This window comes from Pteronotus mesoamericanus, unplaced genomic scaffold (assembly GCF_021234165.1).
Source record: "Pteronotus mesoamericanus isolate MK-2021 breed Mesoamerican mustached bat unplaced genomic scaffold, CSHL_Meso_final scaffold_85, whole genome shotgun sequence".
Classification (NCBI taxonomy): Eukaryota; Metazoa; Chordata; class Mammalia; order Chiroptera; family Mormoopidae; genus Pteronotus; species Pteronotus mesoamericanus.
In genome coordinates, this window is record NW_026555329.1 from 69,670,992 (window position 1) to 69,697,198 (window position 26,207).

Below are 26,207 nucleotides of genomic sequence, written 5' to 3' on the forward strand. Positions count from 1 at the left end.
GAAGAAGCTCAAGACCTGCCAAATCTGAACCTTCCTTTCACTCACCATCCCATAACCTTAGATGTTATGTCACAGAAGTTTCTGCCACCCTCTGGCTCGTCCATCTATCTTGTGAACCTCTGTTAAACACAGAGACTTGTTGACTGTCTCCCTCTAAAAGAATCCTGTCCTGCTGTTCCCACATCACTTCCATCTCACATCTGAAATAAAGCAACAACTCTTCACCTAATGTTTCTGTCTCTGAGTCTCTTCCCCTAAGCACTCCTTTGCAATACTGCTTTCCTTAAATTGATGTTTTGTTCAATACGTAGGGTGACTTTTTAAAAATACTCTATCCAGCCCAAACATGCAGGCTTGTACAGAAATTCTCCTAATAACTGTCCTTTCTTACCTTGCCAGCTTCACTCATTATTCATTCCAGAATCTTCTGATCCCCCAATCTCAAAGTCCTCCTGACGAGTGATTTATAGTCTAACCTCCATGCCTCTGTTCTGGCTGTTCTTACTTATTAAACTTCTCTTCAAAATGCACCGCACCCCTACCCCTCTTCTGGAATGATCGACTACCCCAGTTGACGCTCATTTTTCTGTTCTCTGAAGTCATCAGCATATTATTGGTATCTACCACCATGCAAGCACGTGACATAATATAGATATTTGATAAATATTTGATGGCTTCAAAAATAGGTTTTCAACCCACGGAATCCCAGAGTAATAAAGGTACGTTTGGGGGGAAGCAGATCATGGCTGGGCCAGAGTAAACACCACAAAGACGTAGCTGATTCTGAGGTGACTGATGCTCACTTAACAATATTTATACTGTTCAGTCCAGCTTCCCAAGCTTACTCCTCACGCTAAACTGTAAAATGTGCTCCGCTGATGTGCACCTGCACCTGACAAACATAAAGCGTTTCCCTTCTAAAACTGATGGTAAACACCACCACATCTGTACACGCCCAGCTCTCCCTGTGATTATGGCATCAGATGGTCGTGCATGGTTCCATTCCAGCTGGTCCTAAATAAGGGAGAATTCTATTATCATAATTGCTCTTCCCAAAGAGTAACATAAACTGCTTTAGTCAGCAATATATAGATGTGGGGGGGATGTGTATGATCTTTGCCTTGCTACATATTGAATTGCTGACTCTCTTTCTTTAGGCCCAATAGTCATTTCTTTGCCTCCTTAATTTATGCATGAAACCAAAAGAAAAATAACTTAGTATTCTTAATAAAATGGCATAAGGTTTAGATCATTTTTTACTATATGCAGTAAAAATGCAAATTTGTGTGGCTTATTTGCAAATGCAGGCATTAATAACTGATATTTAAACAGGTCGGATTAGCAATTTTACTGATATGCTTAAGAGATTTTTCCAATAATTTGCACACTAAAAATCAATTTGAATACAACATGTAAATGGGATTTAATTTTTGATATAAAATTGTAGTTATCAGCTTGAACCATTAAATTTACTATTTAATATATGCTTTCCAGCTCACTTGGTTAGAATTTCATTGCACCTTATCTATATAAATTTAATTAGGCTTGATATCATCAGTATATTATAGAACTAATTAAAGATTTAGATAAGTGTTGAGGGGGCTTATTGAAAACTCCACAAAGTTCCGTTTGGAAAATGAGATATTCTTCCTTCAGTTCATTGTGAGAGAATGAAACAGCAAGAAGTGTTCCTTGCAGTGTTTCTGAAAACTTACTTAACTGGATTTAATGGACTTACTCCATTCTTTGAAGAGCTTTTTAATTACTCTGTATCTTTGGGCAGTCCAATAGCAGTTATAATCTTTACTTAACGGCTCTAAAACCCTCGCTTCCCTCTCCTCCCACTGCGCTAGCTGCCTCATATGCACCAGAGCGTGTGCGCCCAGAAGCCCACGGTGCACAAGTGCTGGCTGAGCACACGCGGTGCGGAAGGGTTGTTAGTGGGAAGCCCGTCAGTTCTCACAAGCCGAATTAACACTGAGGAAGATCAGAGTGCCTGCCAGAAACACGGCAGAAAAAGAAAAAAGGTAAGAAGCCCTGACCCAAGAGGAAGTACCTGAGCAAAACCGAGGTTCCCGCTCAGAGGCGTGTCTGCTTTGAGTAAATCATTTCGTAGAAATCGCTTTGAATCCCCTTGCATCTGCGTCTCTGCAGCAGAGTATAAAGCAGATTAGTTTAAAAGACTGTGATTTCAACTAAGTGCTTTGTGTCTTCATTACAAAGCACAACAAAGCTTTTTATTTCAATGCAGCCACCATTACTTTTGATTGAACATGCACTGAAATAAAGTGGCACCTACCACATGCCCAGGGAGCACAATGCTCTCGTCAAAAGCACTTTTTTTTTTTTTTTAGTGCAGATTGATTGACACAATACCTGGTAGGAAAAAAAGTGAAAATGAATGGACAAATAACAAATGTGGACCATCTACGACAGGGCACACTGTTGTTTAATACAGAGGCACCCAGGGAGCCAGAAAAATGTCAGCGTAGAAAAGGTACAAGCTTTCGGCTTAGGAGAAGCAGATTAAAGCTCTGCTGTTGATTAGCTGCATGGCCTGGGGCTTGATCTCTCGGAGCCTCTATTTCTTTTCCTGGAAAACAGAAATAATATTACTGATGCAGCTCCTTCCCCCAGTCAGTCTCCCCCCGGGGTTGGGATGGTTTTCAGACATCATCTGCTCCAGTCGAATCCATTGCTTGTTCCAAAAATGGAAACTGGGGTACGGTGGGATTCAGTGGTAAGATCATGACCACTAGTTAGCTAGTGGCAGGGCAAGGAATGGATCTGACACATCAGAGATGTCACGCCATGTCTACAAAGTCACCTGGAACATGAAAGAACACATGGGCGTTTTTTAAAGAACATTCTGGCAGTATATGGTAGCAGTGGGATTTATTTCCCCTCAAGCGACTATTTCTGAAACACACCACGGCAGTGTTCTGCCCACATGGTTTGTAAACATTTGCACCCCCCCTGCCTGAAGAAACACTTGCAGAAACATTCTGGTCCCGAACCAATGTTTGTCTCACCACCCCACTTGCAGGGTTTCTCATTGAAAACATTGGAAATGTTTGCCAGTGCAGCACATTTTCCTTAGAAGTAGAAGCCCAAAACGAGAGGGACGCCCCCGCTACCTGGTTTGGGATGTCCAGGAAGCTCCAGGCACAGCAGTTTCTTTTTTGGCTCGTAATTGACATGTAACCTCTCCCAGCATGACCTTTGACTGACATTTTTTAGTTCTGAACTCTAATAGGTGCACTGAGGAGTGCTGTGAGTTGGGTGAGTTTTGTGGGCAGCGTGTGAATTCCTTCCTATGCCTGTGAATTTAGACAAAGTGTCGAGAAGGAAGAGTGCACAGAGGAGGCGGCACACTGGCCAGAACTGTCTCTTTGTGGAAAGACGGACTGAGGCTTACTCGCTGCGTGTTGTTTGCGCGCTCTCCCCGCGTGGCGTCTGCAGCTACGACACCGCAGTGCACGCTGGAAGGCGGCTGTCGGCATAAGCTTGGATGGTAGCACTGGCCTGGCCGGCCACAGAGCGTGGACTCGGGGCCAGCTGAGCAGCTGGGGGTCCAAGCAGAGTGGGCCTAACTCCACTTCTCCTCGTAACTCTACCTCTGACGCGTTGGGTAACCTCAGGCAATCCCTCTGCCGTCTTCCTCCAATTTCCTTTCGGCCACAGGAGAAGGATCCTTAGGCCACACCCTGCTCGCTGATGGAGCCCTGCTGGACCAGGTTCAGGTGGGCGTGAAAGCACCAGAAGCTTTGGGATTAATCCCGAAGGTGCCAGTGTGAAGGAAAGGCCCTTTCCTCTCCCCTCCTTCTGCAGTATTTGTGAAAACCCTGGTGGTTCACATGTCCAGGCCATTTTTGCTGCCTTTGCATATCCTTTTACTTTCCCTGTTAAAGATGGACATGTATATATATTTTTAAAAAACTGTATCTGCTGAGATCACAGGCCATTCCATTCTTTGCCTTTCTCTTTAATCTGCCTCAGCTCAGCCCTGAAGTCACTCTTTACATGAATATGGGTCTGGAGGTCAGCTGTGTAAAAGAACAGATAATTGCAAGAAGTCTCATCTTTCACTTTAACGTAAATTAGCATAACAGTTACACTTGGAGCACCTGTCCACACCTCAGCTTCTGTTCCCACCCCCCATCTGATACCCAAGCCAGAATAGTGTGACTATATCCTTGCCAGGTATGTGCATGCACTTTACCATTTACATAGGACTATCACAAATAAGATTTCAGTGGGTCTCATGATTATGAGCAAACATTTTTGTCTCCCCAGGCTTGATTCTGGGTGAGAACTGTCGTCTCACGGCCCAACTCGGAGTCTTCCAGAACGATCTGGGGGCGGTAGGACAGGGTAGAGTGTTGCGCAGGCAGAATTCAGTCTGCCTGGTGTTTAGCCGTTGTGAGCCTCCATCGCGAGGATGAAGTCAGGTGCACCTGTAAAAGCATCTGGCATGTAGTAAGTGTTAAATAAACCCTGATTTCCCTTGATAAAGACTATAATTAGTGAATCTTTGGCCCAATTTTGCTTCTATTACTTTGTAATCATCCACACAGAATTGCTCCCAGTCATAACCTATTTTTCTAATGGGGGTTATTTATTATTAGTTGTTAGAAATTTTCCTTAAGATTAGTAATAGGGCTGGAGGGAGTTCAGAGGCACTTCATGCAAAGATGCTGGGGGGTCACAGAACCTGCAAAAGCGTGGAGCCCCGGACAATGGCTTTACATTTCAGGGACCATGAAAACGTGAGCTGGCAAAAATGCTTGCCTGCGTCACTCACAGACTCTTTGCAAATATCCCGGGAGAATGCCGAACTGCCGCAAATGTCCGGACTCATAGGTCGGCCTTGAAACAGTGTTGGCTGTGGATGAGTATCTTCGGTGCAGTCAGGGATCTAGTTCATAAAATTAGCATTTTTCTAACAGCTTCTCTGAGATATAATCTACATACCATAAACACTAGCCCTTTGAAATGTGTAATTCATGGGCAGGTTTTTTTGGTACAGTCAGAAGGTTGTGCGGCCACCATCACTGGCTGACTTGAGAACATGTCGCACCCCAAAAAGAAACCCTGTGTCCATTAGCAGTCACTCCCCACGCCCCACCCCACTGCCCACCCCCACCCCCACCTACTAGTGTACCTTTGTGTACCTTCTGTGTCTGTGAACCTCTGGAAATAGCATATAAATGAAACCATGCAACTTGTGGTCTTTTGTGTGTAGCTTCTTTTAGTTAGCGTAATGTTTTCAAGGCACCTAAAATCAGCGTTTGCCTTTACGTTAGGGTGTGCGACCGAGTCAGATATGCACTTCCAGGCCCCCCCCCATCCCATCGCCTGGCCTGCCGCCTGCCTTTTTATTTTTTCTTTTGTCTTTTTTTCCCCTAGAGGGAGGCATTAGGAGGAGAAAAGTAATGTGTTTTTACTGAAGTATAGCATACATACAGTAAACTGTGCAAGTCCTAACTACGCAGCCTGATTACTGCCACCCAGATAAAAACTTGAAAAAATATTAGAACCCCCCAGAAGCCTCCTTGGGCCCCCTTCCTCATCATTTCCCCCATCACAGGTATTTCTTGATTTTGTGTCCCTTTCTTTGGCTGAGGTGGTTTCCCAGGCACCCACCCGGGGCACGGGCCGCCCAGCCTCCGACCTGAAATCTGTGGCCCAGCTCCTGCGGCCTAGGCACTGCATCCGCTACCCCCGCCTCCCGCCTCCCGTGGGAAGCACCGCCGCCGGGAGCTCCTGCGGCCCCAGGCCTCGTGCCTCCTCCTTGCCTTGGTCTCTGGCTTTCCCTCCAAACAGCAGGCCTCCCTCAGCACAGGCCACTGGGAGCAACAGTTTCAGGGGCCGAAAAGCACCCCCTCCCTCAGGTACACTTTGTACAGACGTGAACCCCAAAGGCAACTCCGTTCGCTCACTCAGAGCCCCTCACCTGCTGGGTGGGAGCGGGATTTTACCCCAATCCGAAGCATATTCCTCTCCTGAAATCCTGAGCGCTCACTTCTCTTCAAAAATAAAGGCTCTGTTCTTCAAGAAATTAAGGTTTCCTTTTAAATTCTTTTTTGGTTTTTCAAAAACTTTTATTTCTGTGTGGTCCAGAGCCATAGGTTATCATTAGCATTTAAATAGAGGCATTAAAGGCGCAAACACCTTCCTCTCATAATGTTGCCCTTTTAAATCCAATACTTTTTTCTTTCTAAAAAAAGAATGCAAATGCTATATATATTTTCCCCATCAAAGGCCCTTTTCTTTATACATAGACTTAGGAAAGCAGCAGTGCAAGCAATCTCAGTACTGGTGTTTTTATATGGAAAGGGCCAGTTTTAAAAAATTGCTATTCTGTTCCTCGTTGCCCTTTTTCTCTGCGATTCTCGGAATGTATTTTCCTAAGGTTAATTGTACCCTGGTACATCTCATTTTCCTCCAGGCACCCTTCCCAGATTTAAAGCCAGTACTAAAGTAGGAATCTGCCCTGGCCGGTGTGGCTCAGTGAGTTGAGTGTTGGCTGGTTTGATTCCCCGTCAGGGCACATGCCTGGGTTGTGGGCCGGGTACCCAATTAGGGGCCTGCAAGAGGCAACCCATGGCTATTTCTCTCCCTCTCTTTCTCCCTCCTTCCCCTCTCTATAAAAAATAAATCTTTTTTTAAAGAGAAAGTTAAAAAACAAAAAAAAGAATCCAGTGTAAGTCCCTGCTATGTAATACGGAGTTCCCAGGAGCCGCCCCCGCCTTAACTGTAGTGGAGAATCCAGGGAACCAGCATTTAATCCCATGTCAGTGCACATGACACTGTGACCTTCTTCTCAGACCCTCTCTTTATTTGCCAAACTAAGCCCATCAAGCCTGTGTAAGATTGTCAAGAGATTAAACAAAACAGTGATCGCACCCCTAATGTATAATTTTAGATACAATTATATGCGTCTTAGGTCCTCCCTCCCTCACATTTCAGCCAGACCCGTGGAGGGGTCAGAAGGGCAGGTACCTCTGGATAAAAGACATCCCTCCCGTTTTTTTCTGTGCTTCCCGCCCTCCCTGCCTCCTCTGACTCAGCCCCTTGTGCCTGCTGTGCCAGCTCCACGACAGTGTTGACCTAAGAGAAGAAGGTACTAGAGGTGAGATACTGGCAGCCTTCTCTCTCTTTGAGGTAGACTGTGTGTGTGTGTGTGTCACGGAGCTGTGAGCAAACCTAAAGGCGGGTGCAGTCTGACAGGGGAGAGGCGGTGCTACCAAGGAGAAGCTGGGCGGGCTGACAGTCCATCTGCGCTCTTACTGCTCAGTCAGTCCGTCCTCCACCCGGCTGCGTGGGAGGGGTTTCCCAGCCCGTCGGTCCTCAAGCCTGACTTCTCCAAATCCTCTGTCCTCAGACTTTTCCACATTAACAGCAGAACGAGTTCCCAGATGCCAGGGTGTGAATTGAAGCTATACTGTCCTCGTTCAGGGAATAGTCTGAAAAATAAGGACAGTGTACAGAGTTTGTGAGTTTCTCACAAAAGAAAGCATGTACCTTTGGTTCCGAGATTATTTCTTTTCCACTTGAGGAGTATGAAAATGTCTTCTTCCATTAAATCCTGGAAATAACAGGTGGTAATTGTTATGTCTAACAACTGAGGCAAAATACAAGGCTGGCATCTCTAAGGCAGTCTCACCTTCCACGCCCTTCCTCCACCTGCCCCTGAAAGTGCAGTCTTGAGCGTGACAGCAAGGCCACTATGACCTGACCCCAGTTTACCTTGCTGACTTCAGTCCCTCCTCCCCCTCCACGCACCCCTTGCACTCTGGTGAGAAATAAACCACCTACCATTCCCCCCACCCAATACCATATGTTCCCTACTTCCCCATTCCCCTTGCACTCGACACATTCCATATACTTGTCAAGCACTCCCTTTCTCTAAAGTTTCCCTCCTTAATGGCTCCTCCTCAAAGCCTTCCCTGACTGCTCTAAGAAGAATACAGCCCCTCCTGTTGGTGGGGGTCTCATGTGTCCCTTTATTAATAAGCCATTGTCGCCTAACTGTACTTACGTGGCTACTGTCACACCAGACTGCATCTCCAGAGAGCAAGGACTATGTTTTACTCAGTTCTATCATCCACACGACCTACTCTATACTACCTGGTGCATAATTGATGCTTAAATATTTGTTGAGCAAATAAACAAATAGAAAAGAATTGCGAAAGGTACTATATAAGCACCAACGATGCTGCAGAGAGTCGTGAGACATAGTCATTGTCTTCAAGAAGGCTGCGTTCGGGGAGAAGTTAATAAATATATATTATGGTACATCCATACAGTTGAATTCTCCACAGTCATTAAGAATAAGGCAGGTCGATGTGCAGAAATGGAACCATCTCCAAGATATATTGTTAAGTGGAAGAAGCAAAGTGCAGTAGAGCAAGTAAACACTATTTCTCTTTAAATACCGCGTGTGTACACACACAGGCATGCACACAATTATGCTCATATAGGTATAAGGGGCGGGAGAGAAATTTTGCACTATATGCTTTTTGTACCTTTTTGTTTGTTTTGTTGTTCGCTTACTTAACAAACACTTGTGTATTATGTGCCAGGCACTGTTCTAAGCACTTTACAAGTAGTCACTCATTTAATCCTCCTAACAACCCGATGAGTTGCTACCATCAGTATCCCTATGTTATGGGTGAGAAAACTGAGGCCCAAAAAGGTTAATTAACTTTTCCAAGTTTACACAGGTAATAAGTAAATACCCTGATACCTTTTTTTATTGTATCAGTAGGTCAAAACTAATTTTTTTTAAGAGGCAGACACTACCTGAATGGTACCTAGTAAATGGGTAACCTGAGCCATGAGTAACAGAAGGAAGAAATTGCTCAGAGAGTTTCACAGAGGATAGAGGATCTCAGCAATCCTAAAGGTTTGTCAGGCATTGGATACATAGACGCAGAGCCAAAAAAGTACTAGGTGTGTTCCAGGAACAGTGAGAAGTCCAGTTTGGCTTAAATAGAAGTTGATGCAGGTGGGCAGTGGAAGAAAAGGTCGACTAGGGGCCAAATCTTTAAAAGGCCTTGGATATCAGAGTTTGGACTTCATCCTGTTAGCACTACTGAACACACAAGTTGCTGTTGTTGTAGCTGTTGTTGAACTGGAGATTAGCCTGGGAGGAGTTAGTGATGAGGAGAGACTGTAGTAGGAGACTGTTATAGTAACCCAATAAGAAGTGATTGAGATCTGTGATAATGAGATTGGAAAGAAGAAATGAATATAAAAGATGTTACCATGATGGACCTGGTGATCATCATCAAAAGAAATGGAAGAGCAGAAACTCAAAAGTGAGCCTGACGTTTTGAGGTTTTGGAAACTATACTTGTGCTGAGCAACGCCTGGAAGTCAGGGAGGCTACCTGATAAGGATGGCGGGTAGAAATGTCTGCAAGTCAGAGAAAATGGAGCTTTGATCTATTAAGAGACCAAATCTTGAGAGAGAAAGAGAGAACATCTCATGTACAGATAAGAATTTCAGAAGCAGACAAAGAACAAAGGACCGGCACTGGCCCGCCTGCCTGGCTGGACACCTGTGCCGGGCAGACAGGGAGGAGCCGGTAGAAACATCGAAGGGACCAAGGGCGCTGGGAGAAGGGTAGAAATAGCAGGGCTCGAAGAGAGTGGAGTTTCGGGTTGGAAACTGCCAAGGGGAAAAGTACTAAGCAAAGGCCGTTGTGTTTGTCCACTAGGATGTCATCGGTGACCTTTTTAAATACCGTTTCAGGCAAAATGGAGGCTTCAGAAGAACAGACCATGAATGCAAATGATTTTTTCTTGTGAATATATCATTTTTTCCAGAAAGAGTGAGAGTGGGTACTTGTAGACACAGGATTGCTAAGGGTTTGGGTTTGTTGTTTGGCTTTGTTTTGTTCTCAAAATATGAATGATGTAAGGATGTTTGAAGGCAGACATGAAAGAACCAGTGAATGGGCTGTATACCAGATATAAGAGTTAAAAACAAACCAAACCCCAGCAGGGTCCTAAAGGCATTGGGAGAGATTGGGATGAAGGGCATAGGGTTCATCTTAGAAAAAGAAAGAAGAGAAAAGAAACCCCTCTTTGGAGTGGAGAAGGAAGGATTAATAAAAAACCACTGCTGCTTCATACAGTTGTGCTGAAGGACGAACTAATACACAGGTGGCCGGAAAGAGGACAGTAAAAGTTAGCTGTTATTTTTACCTCTGTCACATAGCAGGTGCCCTACCACATCATTTGATTTCATCAAACCTAACCTGTGGTATGTAATGTGATTTATCTCATTGGGTAAATGAAGAAACTGAAGTCCAGACAGCCCAAGAAATATCCAGGAATTCATGTCTGTTTCCCCCAGAGAAAGAGAGAATAGTGGGGGGTTGCAGATCATTCGTCCAAAATCAATCTCCTCCCTGCATGGTCTCCCCTTTGCCAGTCACAACCAGTTACCCCGAAGCCAGGAGCGCGCCAATCTCCCGCTCAGAATTGCCTCAGAACACCCCTTTGCCTCCGCAAAGACTGTTTCATTCATACCTCCTCCCCACCCAGGGTCAAAGAATCAACGTTTTACATTGGGCTCGGTCACTGAACAAGATGTACTGACTGTTGGCTCGCTCCTTCATTCATTCCTTTTGATTTCTTCAGCACCCCTAGGTGCCCTGTTCTCAGGCCAAGGGGTAACAAAGAGTGATACAGAATCCATCCCTGCTCTCATTGAGCCTGTATTCTGGGGAGGTGTGGGGGCAGACATTTATTTATGTAATAAGCACTTGTACAGCATTTTTTCCATTCCAGCCACTTTTCCTCATCATGTGATCATGGCAACAACCTTGTGTTACTATTTTCTTTCTCAAGTGAAGAAAATAAGGCACAGCAAGATTAATAAATAGCTCATGATCATACAAATAGTCAGGGGCAGGACTGGGATTCAAACCCAGGCCCCTGACTCCTGACTCCATGAGTATAACGACTGTGTCACGCTCTATCTCGAACTCTATGCATAAAGTTATAAAATACATGGTAAAAATACTTGTTGGTAATATATATTTTCAGATGGAGAAGGATGCTAAAGACAAAAGTAAAGCTCAGAAAAAGGACAAAGCTTGATGAGGACAGGGCAGATACCATTTTAGATGAGGTGGTCAAGGAAAACCTCCCTTATTGATAAGCTGACACTTGAGCAAAAACTGGACTGGATCTCTTTAAGTTTTTCTCCTTTTTCCTCCAACTTTCTGTCACTTTCATCCCATTTGATGTTTTTTCTGATTTTCTTTCAATTGGCTTGCGGCATACAGCAACCCAGGACTATGAAGCACAGCAAAGACAGATTGTCGTCTCCTCCTTGACCAATAACCGGCACTTTGTTTTACAGGAACTAAGATAACGCAGTGGCTACACGCTGTCAGCCCCGACACGTGCCCCTGCAAGGATTGTTCTCACCGTTTCTGTCCTAAGGTTTCTCCCAACCATGGAACAGAGGATGTGGGAATTTCTTCCAAATTCACTAGGGTTTTCCCAAGATGAATCTCATTTCCTTATTTGCCGCCCAAAATTCTAAGTCCTCCAAGTCCTTCACAAGAGCTCTTTTCCTTTGTCGCTGTTCACAGCCTTTCCTACCTGGTAACGCTGCCCTTTCCTCTGGTCTGTGTGCTCTTGCACGGGAATCAAGGTATTAAATGAGATCGGTTACAAGCCTGTGTCCTCAGCACTCACTAGCTGCTTTCTCTTCATAACTTGTTGTTTTGCCTTATTTTCAGCCTGTGTCCTATCAGAGTAGACATTTGGAATAAATTTGTTTTGCTAGTAATATTTTTTAAAGGCACTGTATAAAAGGGTTCACTGACATCCAAATATAGATCATCCACAGTGGTCTTTTCATCTACCAAATTCCCATTGCTACCCAAAGATATCCATCACATCTGTCAGAGTATTTGGGTCTTTAATTAAACCCTGCTGGATACTGTACATACTTCTATTAGCTCCTTCTGATTTAGTCTTATTTTTCTAATTGACATCCTGAGTCACATGTCCTTGAATCTCAGGTGGCTCATTTGATAGTTCTGTTTTATTTAGGTTTTCTCTCTTTCATAAATACCCTTCAGGGCTTAGTAAATAATACAGAGTGTTTGCCATCAGGACCTACTGATTCGCATATGCTCATATTTTTCAAATAATCTGCTGATTTTTTGGTTTCACTGCCAAAACCACTTTACTTTCTGGCCCTTCAGTCCTAAAAGATAGGGCCTTTTGTCTCAGCAAAGTAGAGAAATCTCCTATAACCATGTAAAGACAGGTACTAGGGTTTCTAACTGGGCTAAAAGGTCAGGAGTCGGGGTGTGACGAAGGCCCAATAGTGGTCTTGGCACCTTAACACCTCTAGCAGTGGCAAGGGCTTGCGGCGAACTATGCATTCAACCTCATCCCATCCTTGGCCTGCCCCATCTGTGAGCGAGCTGGCCAGGGCCAGAGTCGATGGCTCAAGAACAGAGCTGAGCGGCACCGGCCAGAGCCAGTCCACTACCTTGGCCTCATTGGCATAATGCTCTAATGGCCAGGTTTTCCCACCAAAGCCATGCGGCCCATGCCTGCCACACTGACCTTCCCACCCAAACACCCGGGGAGAAGGATCCCCATGTTGTACATACAGAAACCCAACACCTGATACCCCTTCGTTTCTCCATCCCACCACTAGCTCTGCTAGTCCCTTGGCGCAGGGACCTTGGGTTTTGTACTTTGTCTAGGGTCCTCCATGTCTTTGGAAGTAGGATGGGTAGGCAGGCTGGCTGGCAAGCCCCAGATTTATCTTACTTTACACTTGATCTTAGCCAAATGGCCGAGAAGCAAAGAGATTTATCTTACTTTAAATGAAAGCATTTGCCTAGTGCCTTAAATATCTTTGATCTGGGCCTGGATTGGACTTTTTTTTTTAAGTGTAGATAAGAGAAGCTTCTTGCAACAAGGACTATCTATTTTATATTGGCATTTAAAATGTTACTAGAGCTTCCTAAGCATTAGTAATAATAATACTAGGTTGCCCTTTAAAGAAATTGTTTGCATTATTTACTGAAAAGTTGCTAATTCCATTTCATTACTTAAAACTGGCAAAGCCATAGGGCATCTGAATTACTCTGATTCAGCGTATCTCCACAGTTGTTTCCCAGATTGCTAATCTGAGACATATAGAGTATAGCAGGTAATATCCAATAAGGGCCTTAGGCTGATTGGTAAACAACATGTAGCTTTGAAGCCATCAGAGTGCATAATACTAGGTCCTTTTATCAATCTGTGCTATTAGATAATTTATTTTTTTTAATGGAAAAGACTCCCTAAAGTGATATTCAATAATTTATTTTAATGGAAAAGACTCTCTAAAGTGATATTCAGCACAGCATAGCTCTCCTTAACCTGGACTCCCCTTTTGATAATCAAAAGGGCATTTACAGGAGTATGAGACAAACACAATTATGAAAGTAAAATGAAGGACCTAAATAAAAAATCACAGAACAAGAGGGTAATTCTATTCACTCTTTCATATTTCATTATTTGATAACATCAGAAGATGAATCCATCAGAATTGCTTTGGCAAGTGCAAACAGAAGTGTGCCTGATCAATATTTATTAAAACCTTCAAAATGGGAGAAGGAGTTGAGCAGACTTCTTAATGGACTGAATAATTATTCATACAATTGGGGTTTGACCAAAGGCAGTGCCCAGACCAAAGAGACACAGTTTTAATTGCACTGAATTTAAAATGCAGATCTTCCTCTGGCCCTGCCGTAGAAAACTTAATTTAAAAAATTATCTGATGTAGCTGAGAGTGACATATGAATCCTTACATTGTTGAGGAGGACATTTCAGCTGTAGCTCTTGATAAATTTAGAATGTGTTCCAAAGGTGGGGAGCAACGTTTGTAACTAAGAGAACCAAAAGGAGTTTTCCCCCTTTTCAGCACCTGTGACTGAGCTTGGGCGAGGCCATCATATCCGAAGGGATGGGTTTCCGCGCAATTCCTTGGTGTTGAGTGGTTGTTTTTTTTAAGAGAAATATAGCAAGGCTGTGGCTACTGCTATCAAAAATACAAGGCTACAGCCCTGGCTAGTGTGGCTCAGTGGATTGAGTGCCAACCTGCGAACCAAAGGGTTGCCAGTTTGATTCCCAGTCAGGGCACGTGCCTGGGTTGCGGGCCAGGTCCCCAGTAGGGGGTACACAAGAGGCAACCACACAGTGCTGTTTCTCTCCCACTCTCCCTCCCTTTCCGTCTCTCTAAAAATAAATAAATAAAATCTTTAAAAAAAAAAAATGAGGCTACATTCCTGAGAGGGATGGGCACAGCCAGCTTGGACTACTCACACCTTCCCAGGAAGTACGGAGGTTATCAGAGCGCAGCCAGTGGGTGACTGCCACTTACGAATCGTGCCACGAATGAAGGTCCGTGGTGTGCGCACACTTGCCCACTTTATGTAAAGAAAATAGGGACAAACGACCCATCAAAGAAGCCCATGTGAGCGTTTCAGCAGACTCCCAGGCTTTGTTACCTCTTGAGTGATTACCACCAGCCGAGGGGATTTCTGCACTGAACTTTCTAAAGATCATACTTGACTTTTCTTCTGGGGTGGCCTGGTCAGAACAAAAACCTGTACAATCTATGGTCAGGAGTGTTAAAAACTATCCCAATATGGACTATAAATCTAATTCTGCTCCTAAGCCTCTAGAACTTATTAGCTTTTCTGTACCTTAGTTTTCTCATTCCTAAAATGAAAATAACTTCAACGATTTCAAATGAGAATTTTCAGACATGTCTGTAATAAACTCTAAGCTCTTTGAAGGGGAAGACAAATAAGAGCAATTATATTATCTGTTTTAATGAACTAATTCATTCTTCTGACACACGGGATTACCACCCAGTTTGTTATTCGTCTGGAAAGCACAGGGAGCTGAGTTTACACTTGTTCAGAACTGGTTCAAGTCCGTCACTGTCGCATCTTGCGGTAATGGCTTGGGGAAAATCAGGATCAGCTAATTCCGGGGGAAGCCCATGATTTTAAAGGCAGAGAACCAGGCAGAGGATGCAGTAAAGGTTGTACAATCCCAAATCCCAGTGCTTAAACGGCCTCTGCTATAACTTCTTTGTTTTTCATATGGGAAGCAGAGGTTCAAAGAGCTGCCAGCATTTGCCCAAGGTCACACAGCTGGGGGGGGGGGGGGGGGGCGGGTAAAAAGACAACTAGAATCTGAGTTTAGTTGATCCCTTGAGTATTTATTTACTTCTCTAAGTCTTTCTGCTATCACCACCTCTCAATTATTTATGGGATGATTATCTAGTTTATAGATTATTCAGTTCTTTTCTCTCCTTCCACTTCCCTGCTTATTAGCATATGTACTATTGAGTGAGCAAGAAAACAAGAGTTGAATGTTTTATCTGATAATTTAGTGACCCATCTGCTACTGGGTTTTATTTAAGAGCTCAAAGTGCTGCAACTATTGGCTGAGAGGAGTATGGGAGCTAGGGTTAATACTAAGCTATATTCAGGTAAATTTTTCTTCCTTTGAAACTTACATTTAAGAAGTCAGCTTCAGAGCCTAATTCTCTTGTTGATATTAATACTATCTTTATCTCAGGAAGAACTAGATGAGAAAGTCTTTACAATGAAATTACTTAATTATCTCCCTTCCTTGAGGAAGTAATGAATCAGAAGGGCAGCCGACTTTTGGAAAGAAAGGTCACCTTGTCCATTACTAGCTTGGAGGGACAAAAAGGGAGAAATAAAGAGAGGGGACAAAGTGCATGAAAAAGCCAGAAAGCTTCCCTGTAACTCCTGACTTCGTTATTTGGTTTAGAGCACCGAATTCCCAGATCACATCCACTGTTGTTCAAATATAACTGCAGAGGGTATAAATGAATTTTGAATTGCCACAATACTAGCTTGTTTCATTACAATGGAAGGCAGAGAGAGTTAAGTCAGTATGTGAATTTTATTAAATTCATATTTCCTAAATCATGCCTCAAAATGAATTAGCTCTACAAGTGTTCTTCGAAATTAGTACTTTTGCTTTTTACGGCTTCAGATATTTCTGTATTCTGGTAGCTTTGGCATGAGTCAAGGGTTCAAAGTCCTTCCTGCTGAGTCCTGAGACAACTCAGTCACATTCTTGAAAGCTCAGTTCGCTCATCTGTAAGTCATGGATGGCTGCAGCACCTACTGCAAAGGGTCCGTGATGTTAACGGAGCTCAAAGTTAGATATTATGAATATTAACATGTGCCCAAAGGGCGAGAGAAGCCACAAGGGGAGACCCACCGCTTGTAAAAGGTTCCCCCCATCACGGGGGTGTGGTGCTCCCGTTTCCAGAATGGGCTCTCCGGGCCATGGCTAGCAATGGGCCCTTTGACAGGAGGGGCTGTGCAGAGACTTACTCCACAGGTCCCAAGCCAAAAAGGGTCTCTAACTCGAATGTGTGTTCACCGGTCCCATCCCGGCAGCTAAGTCAAGTGCTATCTGTTGTAAAGCGTGGCACCTTGGAAGCCGTGGCTGCTGTTTTAATACTTGATGACGAAGATCAAGCTTTCATTTTCCTGAGGCCTCCATAAGTGCTGATCAATTATTTATCCCATTTGGGTTGCACGATTCCATTTCAGCGTGCCAGTGACTGTCACAGAAGCTCATGCTAATTGTCTAGTTTGGGGCATTTTCCTCCCTTCTCCTTAGGGCACCTTACGGCAGCCTTTTTCCACCTCCAAGTAGTACTGTTGCTGCCGTGATTTAGTGTAGCCTTTGCAGCTGGGAACTGTGTTCTGAAAGATGAGTGAATTTCATTGTCTTTAAATATTTATGTTCCTTTATGATCTCATATGTCATCGTGGTTCTGGGGATTTTTTTCACCCCTAACTGTAGAGCATACACCATCAGTCAGCCGTCAGTTTTGTTTAGTACCGCGGCCCTGCGTTGCCGAGGCCTCGTTTATCCAGGCTCGTGAGGAGGCTCCTCGTCCCTCAGTGCCCTCCTCCGAGTGTCATTCTGGGATTTGTGACCATCTGCGTTGCACAGAGGACATGGGAGCATTAAGGACTTAGGTGGCATGCCTTTGTCACTCATCACACTGAATGACCGAGGACTAGAAATCCAGGCATCTCTCTAGCTGTTTGCACTCAGCGAGGAAGGACGGTCTCTGAAGAAAACCAGCCATTTACCCCTGGAAAGAAGTCATCCAAAGTTTTCAAGAGAAATCCCATTTCATCTGGTCTGAAGGGTTCAGTGTTACTTCTTAAGACAAATGATGAAAATTTCAGCATCATAATACACAGAATCCCGATTCTTTTGGTTTAATCTCATGGAGAAGCACTACACCCACTTGCTGCTTCCGTCTCCTTCCTTAATGCTTTTAGGTCCTTGGCTCAAGGAGATGGGAATGTCTGCGTATCCTTTCCCACATCCCGCAGACTCCTGGCTGCTTCAGGGCCCCTGGGAATGAGGGCATCAGGGGACAGGGCCTCGGGACCCTGTACTTTTCCGAAGCTCCCCAGGCGCCCTGCAGTTTGAGAACCTCCAGTCTCGAACTGCAGCTCTCAGGTCCCTTCTGGCTTTAAAAGAATCATCAGCCCCAAATTCTCCCTCATTCTGTTTGGTAAGCCTAGATTCGAACATGTGTTCTTCTTGAGCAATTTTTCAAATGCGTGCTTAGTGCCGCAAATGGACAGTCTCTGGCTCACCTGTGCACCTACGGGAAACAGAATTAGCTCAGGAAGGGCCTCATTTGTCGGAACGGGGGAAAGCCACAGGGACCAGAGGACATGTGAAGCCGTAGGGTCAATATGGTGCCTCCTCCTACAGCATCAGGGTTTGTTCTTTTTCTTTCCATAATAGTATTTTGTAATTACAAGAGATGTCGTGGAGTAGGAGTCATTTATGTGGGTCTCATGCTTAACATGAAGCTTCAGAAAAGTCCCTGACTGCAGCTGATGTTGGGCCCCAGGCCTCTCGAGGTTCAAAGTCACATGCCTCTTCTCTCAGAAGTACCTCTGTCTGCATTTAAGATTATCCTTGAGTAGTGATTCCTAAGGAAGCGGTTCCATGAGGTGAAACCAACACGCCTTTGAAACCACCACAGAGGGTAAGCCCAGCGAGGACCCCGCACAGGGATGCGGAACGAGTCGCCGCCAGGAGTCCCTCACACACCTGCACATTTAAAATGAGCGCTCTCCGTTCCTGTCGCTGTTCCTGATTATTCACAAGAGAGGATTATTTCTCCTGTTTCAAAAAAAAAAAAAAATAGTGTGTTAATCAAAAAGGAGGTTAGGCAGAGCAGGAAGAGGAAAGAGCCATGTGAAAAGATGCGGGTGCTCTTGCAGACCACAATCCCTCTGTAGCCCAGGGATGGCTGCTCTCCCGCAGGATATGCTGTTTTTTAAGATGTTCCTGATGAAGAAGAAACAAATCCAAGACCCCAAGCCCAGTAGTATGAGATTTCTGAGCAAGCAGTCCTGAAAGACCTGCAAGATTCCTCCACTCCCTACCCACCCTGGGTCCGGTGCCTTGGTCTGTCCCCTCTCTCCTGGCAAAGTGGTCCCCTCCCAGACCGTCTGTGTACCGCTGCCACATTAATCTTCCAGAAGAACAACTTGGAATGACGCCTCTGCCCTCCACGGAACCTCAGGGGAGGAGAGAGGGGTCTTTACTGACTTAACTAGGCCTCGGGTTCTTTTGTGACTTAACGAGCCTGACGTCAGACTCTCTACCTTTTGACTTCACTGCCTCTTCCTGCGACTCCCCGTTGCTCAGCTGCACTCCCCAGGCTAACCAGACTCCTCTTCCCTGCCGTTGCTCATGCTCCTCTCTTTTCCCTTAATCTAGAATGGCCTCCCTGGAAACCTGCCTGGCAGTAGCCTACCCCATATGAAATCTTCCTTGATTCTTCACCCCGCCCTCAGTGTCGTGTGATTTCTCCTTCTTCTGCCGTACATTCATAACATTAATACCTCCCCATGGTATTTGGACCGCTCTTCTTGGCTGTGACCATGAAAAAAGAGCATCGGGCTGAGAGTCGGAAGCCTGGGCCCGTCTCCTGGCACAGCCGCTCACTCTGTGGCATTGGGCGCATCCTCTAACTTTGCTCTGCTTTCGGTTTCCTTGTCTGAGAAAAGGGAGAGTAGCTCGCTGGGTGCAGGGAGGGGAAGCGACAGGCACGGAAATTAACTTGTCAGCATAAAAGCAATTATCATCTCTCTGCTTTTCATTACCTTTCCTGCTTGTCTCTGAGCTATTTGAGGAAAGAGGCCACGTCTCGCTCATCATTATGTACTGCTTTTACCATTATTGTATTACTCTTAATACATTATTATTATATATCTAATAATAGTTAATGTTTACAGAGCACGTATAATTGTGTTGGGCACCATTCTAAGTGCTTTATATAGATTAATTAATTTTACCAATAACCTTAAGAGGTAGCTACTATTATTATCCCACTCTATGGAGTAGAAAACCATGCATTTCTCAGAGCCTGCATCGAACGAGTGAACGAATGAAGAATTGAATGAGACAAAAGCTATTGGCAGTGCCTGCCAAATGATTGTTTTTCTCCCTCTTGGTTTTGTACCGTACTTCCTTTTGTTTTAGAGGTGAATGCAAAATTAGGAGAAACTCTTGCTCGAACTCTGAAAGATGCGAGGTCTCCCTGGGTCTTCTCTTACTGTCACAAAGAGAGCTCCAGTGCGTTCCAAGAGGACAGAGACTGGGCTTATCTCATTCTCCATTATACTGTAGGGCCTAGAACAATGCCTAGTGGTCAGTAAATGTTTACAGAATAAGCAAACCAGGTAATTTAAAAAGAGCATATTCCTTCTCACTAAAACCACGCATAAATCGCTGACAGTGGAGATGCTGAGCAGTGTTCTGTCTTACTCTCGCAGGCAGTACTACGAGATGTTATACAACACTGCCGACGAGCTCCTGAACCTGGTGGTGGACCAGGGCGTGAAGTACACGGAGCTGGAGTACATCCACGCCCTGACCTTGCTGCAGCGCAGTCAGACAGGGGTGGGGGACCAGACCACCCAGAACATGAGGCTGCAGCGGCTCAAGGAGATCATCTGTGAGCAGGCTGCCATCAAGCAAGCCACCAAGGATAAGAAGATAACTACAGTTTAATGGGGGTACTGCGTGGGGCCAAGGGGTGGGGAATGGTCAGTTTTGTTTACTTAGTCCTACTTCTTTCCCTGGTATGTTATTGGTATATTCTGAGCTGACTTGGTTTTTTTTTCTCTACACTAATGCCTTCGTGGAGAGAGAAGGTGTAAGGAATTGTTTCACTTTAGTTTTGGCTTTTCACATAAACTCCAAAGGGAGTTTGCAGTGCAGAACATTTTGATTAAATGCAGTCGATTCTGAATGGATTAGGGTGGGAGGGGGAGGAAGGTTGTGTCAAACTGGACTCTGAAAAAATGAACGTGTGGATTACTAATGCCCAACCATCTTTGGAAAGGAGACTGCTAGTCAAGTTTCAGTCTCTTCCCAAAACTGCTTGTTAGGGTTCTCTTACATAGACAGTAGGATTTTTACTCTCTTGACCTTGTCAGTTTACAATTCAATGAAATAAGTATATGTGCATTACTTCCTGTCTCCATTGCCAAGATCCAGTGAATGGCTTCTCAGCCGGATGGAGTTCTCCACAAATTCCCCAAACCAAAACAGGACTTCCTCAGGGATGGGAGGGAAAAAAGTCCTTTTATGTCAAACCATGCATTTTTACATGCAATGGCTCATATACAGGCTATGAGTTGGTCTATTACCTTTTCGATTTTATTTCTGCTGTATCAATACCAAGAGCCATCAAATTAATGACCAAAATGGAAAAATGAAAGGTGACTCCATCGTCTTGATTTTCTCATCCTTTCCAACAGAAAACAGTGGCAAGGGGACTTTTCATGTCACTGGAAACGTTGTCTGGGTGTAACAGATTCTTAGATGCTCATTTACTCTCCTTAGGGGCCCCTAGGCCTTCCTCACCATAGAAATAGCCCAGGTCTGCTCAGCTAAGTGCACGGAAGATGGGGCAGCTCTGACATCCCTCCTGTGTGCGCCCACCGGCCATGTCCGTGTCTGGAGCGCTCTTGGGTGGTGTGAGCGCTCACTGCTCCTGGCCAGCTGGGCCTCGCCGCCACCCCAGGCCTCCAAGTGCTCTTGCTACCCATGGTTGATGTGTCACAGAAGAAATCCATGCACCGACTGCAACACAGCTGAAAACAAGTGGAAGGGAGAGCAGGAAGGGCTTTGACCAAGCGTGGTCATTCCCCACGCCCTAATGGTCCAGAAGTTTACAACTGTTTGTGCAACCTCAGTCTTGGTGGGAAAACAGAACATTAAAAAAGACATTTGAGAAGCTAAAACGTTGTGTATTGTTTTTCTTGTATCCTTTATTCAGCAAACATTCCATGAGGTCATATATGTGCCAGATGGTCAGCGTGGCACTGATACTAGACAATGAGGACACTCTTATTATTGGGTTGGCCAAAAAGTCTGCACGTTGGCTCTGGTGGTGCTTAGTTGTCTTTAAGTTCAGTCGAAACAATTTTGTTAGGTTGTGTTGTGACAGCTCTCATGTCAGCATGCATTAAAAAAAAAAATCAAAATTGATGATTTTTTTTGTGCATCCATTTTAATATTGAAGAAGGAAGAAAATATGCAACATTTTTGGCATATTATGCTTTATCATTCCAGGAAAGGTAAAAACGCCACTGAAACACAAAAAAAGATTTGTGCAGTGTATGGAGAAGGTGCTACAACTGATTGCATGTGTCAAAAGTGGTTTGTGAAGTGTCTTGGTACTGTCGATATTTTGGCCAAATAACTCTTTGCTGTGGGGCTGTCTCCTGCATTGGAAGATGTTTAGCAGCACCCCGGCCTCTACCCACTAGAAGCCAATCGTGGGAGATAGCCAGCATACTCAAGCTATCCAGATCAATAAAGTTATTGGTGAAAGTGAAAACTGTGTCTTTTATTTTACAGAAAAAACTAAATGTCCAATATCTTTAATAGGACAGAGTGTAAGAACCGGCCTGAGCGCCCGCGGCCTGAACCCTTGAGAAAGGCAGCCGTCCAGATTCTGGGCGGGGCCTTCCACCTGGAGCACTGCCCTCTGCGGAGTGACCGCGTCACAGGCACCTCAGCCCCTCTGCCGGACCCCGTTCTCACCTGAATGTGTCCTCAGCCTGACAGCCACTAATTTGCGTTTCAGATAGCCTGGGAAGAAAACCTCACACAAAGCCGGGTTGAATTGGCAACTAATCCCAATAATTCTTTCTGTCACGTCATATCCAGGAATGTCTTAGTGCTAATACATTCGTTCATTCAGTCAGTCAAAAAAAATATAATTGGCCTGTCACTGCACAGGTGATATGGGATTCACGCAATGGCAGGAACAGACAGTCCCTTGTACCACGGAGCTTATACTTTCACTCTGATGCGGAGTCCTACAACTTCCACTCTGATATTGTCCTCCCAGAGTTTTGTATTCCTTTCTCCATCTGCGAAAGCTGTCCTCCCCTCCCCTCCCCTCCCCTTCCCGAAGATGTCCCATTGGATGGAGAACTGAAATCTTCGCCCCCACCCACTGCTGCTCTCTTCCAAGCTTGGCTCTTCTGGAAGCTCCGGACTTCGTGTCTCGCTGTTCGTTGTTCCCTCCCTGGCCAGCGCAGAGCCCAGAAGTTCACCCTGGACCATTTGTTGATAGAAATAAAACAGATTCCCGCCTCGCAGGCTCTGAATGGACCCAGGCCATTGCCTTCAGGCTTCTCGCTCTGAGGCAAAGCTGTGGCTGCTCCCCAGGACCACGGCACGGAAATTTGACAGTAAAGAACAGAGGGTTACAGGACTCAGGCAAGCTAGACTCCCTCCGCTGGGGGCAGACAAGAGCAGCAAGGTGGCCATCCTAGCAGGATGCGAAAACACGGAGCATCCTGCTCAAGGAGATCCTGCTTGAGAGGCAAAGTGTGTGTGGAAATACACACACCTGAGAGCAATCGTCTTAATGTGGCAGGAGTGTAAAACAAATTGGGCGTAACTTGGAGGGGAGGTAATGAAGTGCCAAGAATCAGAAAACAAAGAATGCCTGGGCTCTGCAAAGGTCCTGGCTCTGCCTTGATTAGGCACTGTTGTTAGAAGAAGTACGTAATTAATAAGTGTGAGGCCAGATGTGAAATGCAGCGACGTCTTGTGCCGAGGCGGAAGCGGGAATGAAGTGCGCACAGCTGGAAGCGGTTGCCCTAATTTGGCTGAGGCAGAAAGCCTGCCTGGAACTGTGCAGAGGTGTAGTGAGGGGCCCGCCACCTGAAAATAACTAATCCCGTTCCAACTGCGCTGGGGTGTAATGAGATAGAGCTAATTATCAGGAACGTAATGAGATGCAGAAGCCACTGGAAGTGAGCTGGAAATGTCTTTTAAAAAGATGCAAACGCCAGGGCAGAGTTTCTGTCAACAGAGGTAGGTGTGAGTGTGAGGAAATGTGCATGATTTGAGAAGTCGCTTTCGCAAGCCTGGGCCAAAGACTGATGTCTGTCAGCAGAAACGCTGCCGGGACGCTCACCCACCTGCAGCAGGGGTCCCTGGGGACCGAGAAAGCCATGGCCTCTAAAAGCTGCACATGTATCTTTTAACTGTATATACAGCTTAGTGTGTTCACACAACTGAAAAGAAAAATGAGGAGGCTGATGCTGTTAAGCGAGCGTAATGTGCACTGTACTTTATCCCGTTCAGAAATGTGGCCTCAGATTCCTGCTGACTTTGCAAAGATTCTCCAGAAGGAGAAAAACTGGCGACTCCTCATCCCAAACTTATTTAATTACCTACCAGGCTGAGTTTTCTGTCTCCAGGATTTACTTACTGTGAGAGACCAGCAAAAAGCATTGCAGCACAAGTACCTGTTTTTTGTTGTTTTTATTTTATGATTGCCATTATGTTATTTTAGATACCATTTATTGAGCATTTAATATATGCCAGATGCTGTGCTAAACGCTTTACCTCATTATTCCATTTACTCCTCCTAGTAAATTCTATGAGATCTTTTCCTCCATACTTTACAGAGGAAACAGGCTCAACAAATAAGGACTGGGCCCCAGATGGACGCCAACGCCAGAGTTCACGCTCAGAACCCACTACCCTCTATTCTGAGCCCACCGCCCCCCCGCCCCAGCCCATCCCACATGGCGAAGAGAGGAGAACTTACATGCTATATTTGAGCTCCAAGTGGCATTGGCTGGTAGTCTGACACCTCCATCTGCTTTTAGAATCTGGCATACCTTGGCTCAAAATGTCACCTCAGCCTTTACAAGTGGTGTGTGTTGTACAAGTTATTTTCTTCTTTTGATTTTGAGAGTGCAATATTAAAGCTGGGGACAGTGAAACAAGGACAGGCTTAGAATAGAAGAAGCAACAGGAGAGCTGAGGCGGGACTTCCGGGGCTCACGGCCGAATCAGAGAAAAGGGGCCTTGGAGACAGGTTCGGGGCGTTAACCTAGTATGCGCTGCCGCTGCCCTCTGCTCCCCAGGCGGCAAGTCCCGTGGGGCCCTTAAGAGTTTCAGAGACACTCGCCAGAGAGGGAGCAGAGGCGTGGGCGTGCTCCAGGGAGGGACAGCACGCCATACAAGGTATGAAAGGTCCCGTGCCTCAGTGTCCTCACCTGTGACATGGGACACTCACGATAGCACCTATCCAACAGTGTTGCTGAATAAAGTAAAAGAGGTGGTCAGTGCCCAGCATATAACAAAAAGTTACACACACACAATAAATAATAATAATCTGGTTCCTCCAGCCTGCTTCCTTTTTAGCTGTCGGCGTGCGTGCGTGTCTGCCTGCCAGCGTGCCACGCCTACCTCATTCGGTCGGAAGGCCCCCGCACGCTCTAGGGGCCAGGCTTTAACCGACGTGCGACCGTCTGCTGGGCCCGCGTTGGCTATCACACTTCCTGCCTATCATGAAGAATGTCACGCGGAATTCAAATTTAAGTTCACAGATTGCTCTACGAAACTGAGGTAAGAAAAACGCCCCCCCCCCCCCCCGCCCCGCCACAAGTAAACCCTACGCTCCTACTGAACCATTTTCAGCAAAAGTCCAGCTTCAGTCATTTTTTATGGTTTCCTGGAAAAGGGGGGAGGCTCACCTGCCTTTGCGTAGAGCCAGTGTCCTCTGGCAGTGAAGACGACAGCACCAGTGTGCCCCGGTCACTCTGTCACCCCTGCTCTGGATGGCCCCTGCCCTCAGGAGCTGCAGCTCTGGATCCAGGCTTCGTCCGGGGGCTCCGGGTACAGTGGCCGGTCTCCGCCGGGAACCCATCACGCCCCCCTCCCAAGGTCCTGCCACTGGGAGGCATCTGCAACCTGTCTTGTCTCAGTTTGTGGGGATCCAACAATTCTCTCCCTCCTCCAAAGCCGAAATCTCTTTTCCTTTCTGCCCCTGGGAAATCCAAAATCCCTTCCCTAGTCCTAGGCCTTTCAGAAATGAGCCTGCTGAGGGAGTTTCCCAAGAGACCCTCTCCTGCCCCCTCCTTTCCCTCTTCTTTTTTTTTTCTAAAACAGGAAGTTTGTTAACCAGACCCCTGGGGGTACCGGTGCCAGGCTTCAGAAGCAGTCACAGGTGACCTTCCTGCAAAGGTGGCAGAGGGAGAGGGTATTCCTTTTATTCTTATTTGGGGTTCAGAGATGACATCAATTAATTTCTCAGTAACTCACCTGTTGTGCGTCCCTACGAGCTGCATGGAACTTGGGGGAGCTTTAGTCCCAGCCGCCTCACTTTGCGGGGGGGTCAAAAAAGGAGGTCCGAGAGAAGGGGGTGGGCACACTCAGTGCCTGAGGCAGGACCAGCAGCCAATCCAAAGGAGCCTGCATTTGGTTGCTTAGTGGTGCCCCATATGGTTAGGCTGCCAAGTGGAGGGCTAGAAGGCTGGACGCTGCCTTCAAAAACATGACCGGTCTCACATGTGCACAAAGCAACTGGAATATGGCAACATACTTGGGATATGGCAACACATTTTCCTGGTCATTACCTTCTAGGACTATAGTAGGATTGCATTTTCTAGCTCCTTTGTAGTGGGATGGGACCATGTCATTAGGTGCCCAATGAGTTGTGAGTACAAGTGTATCACTTCCCATCCAAAGCATTTAATTTCCTGTGTGCAGCCCTGCAGAGCTCACTGTCCCCTCTGCCACTAC

At 45.7% G+C, this 26,207-nt stretch overlaps 1 protein-coding gene across 1 annotated transcript in view; it reads left to right on the plus strand.

Annotated features, from left to right (window-relative positions):
- Positions 1 to 21,391, plus strand: part of EXOC4 (exocyst complex component 4) — a 675,497-nt gene extending 654,106 nt beyond the window's left edge. The window contains exon 18 of the mRNA XM_054564275.1: positions 19,916 to 21,391. Coding sequence (XP_054420250.1) covers positions 19,916 to 20,153 — 238 coding nt within the window. The 3' untranslated portion in view covers positions 20,154 to 21,391. The remainder of the gene's footprint in view (positions 1 to 19,915) is intronic.
- Positions 21,392 to 26,207: the final 4,816 nt, after the last annotated feature.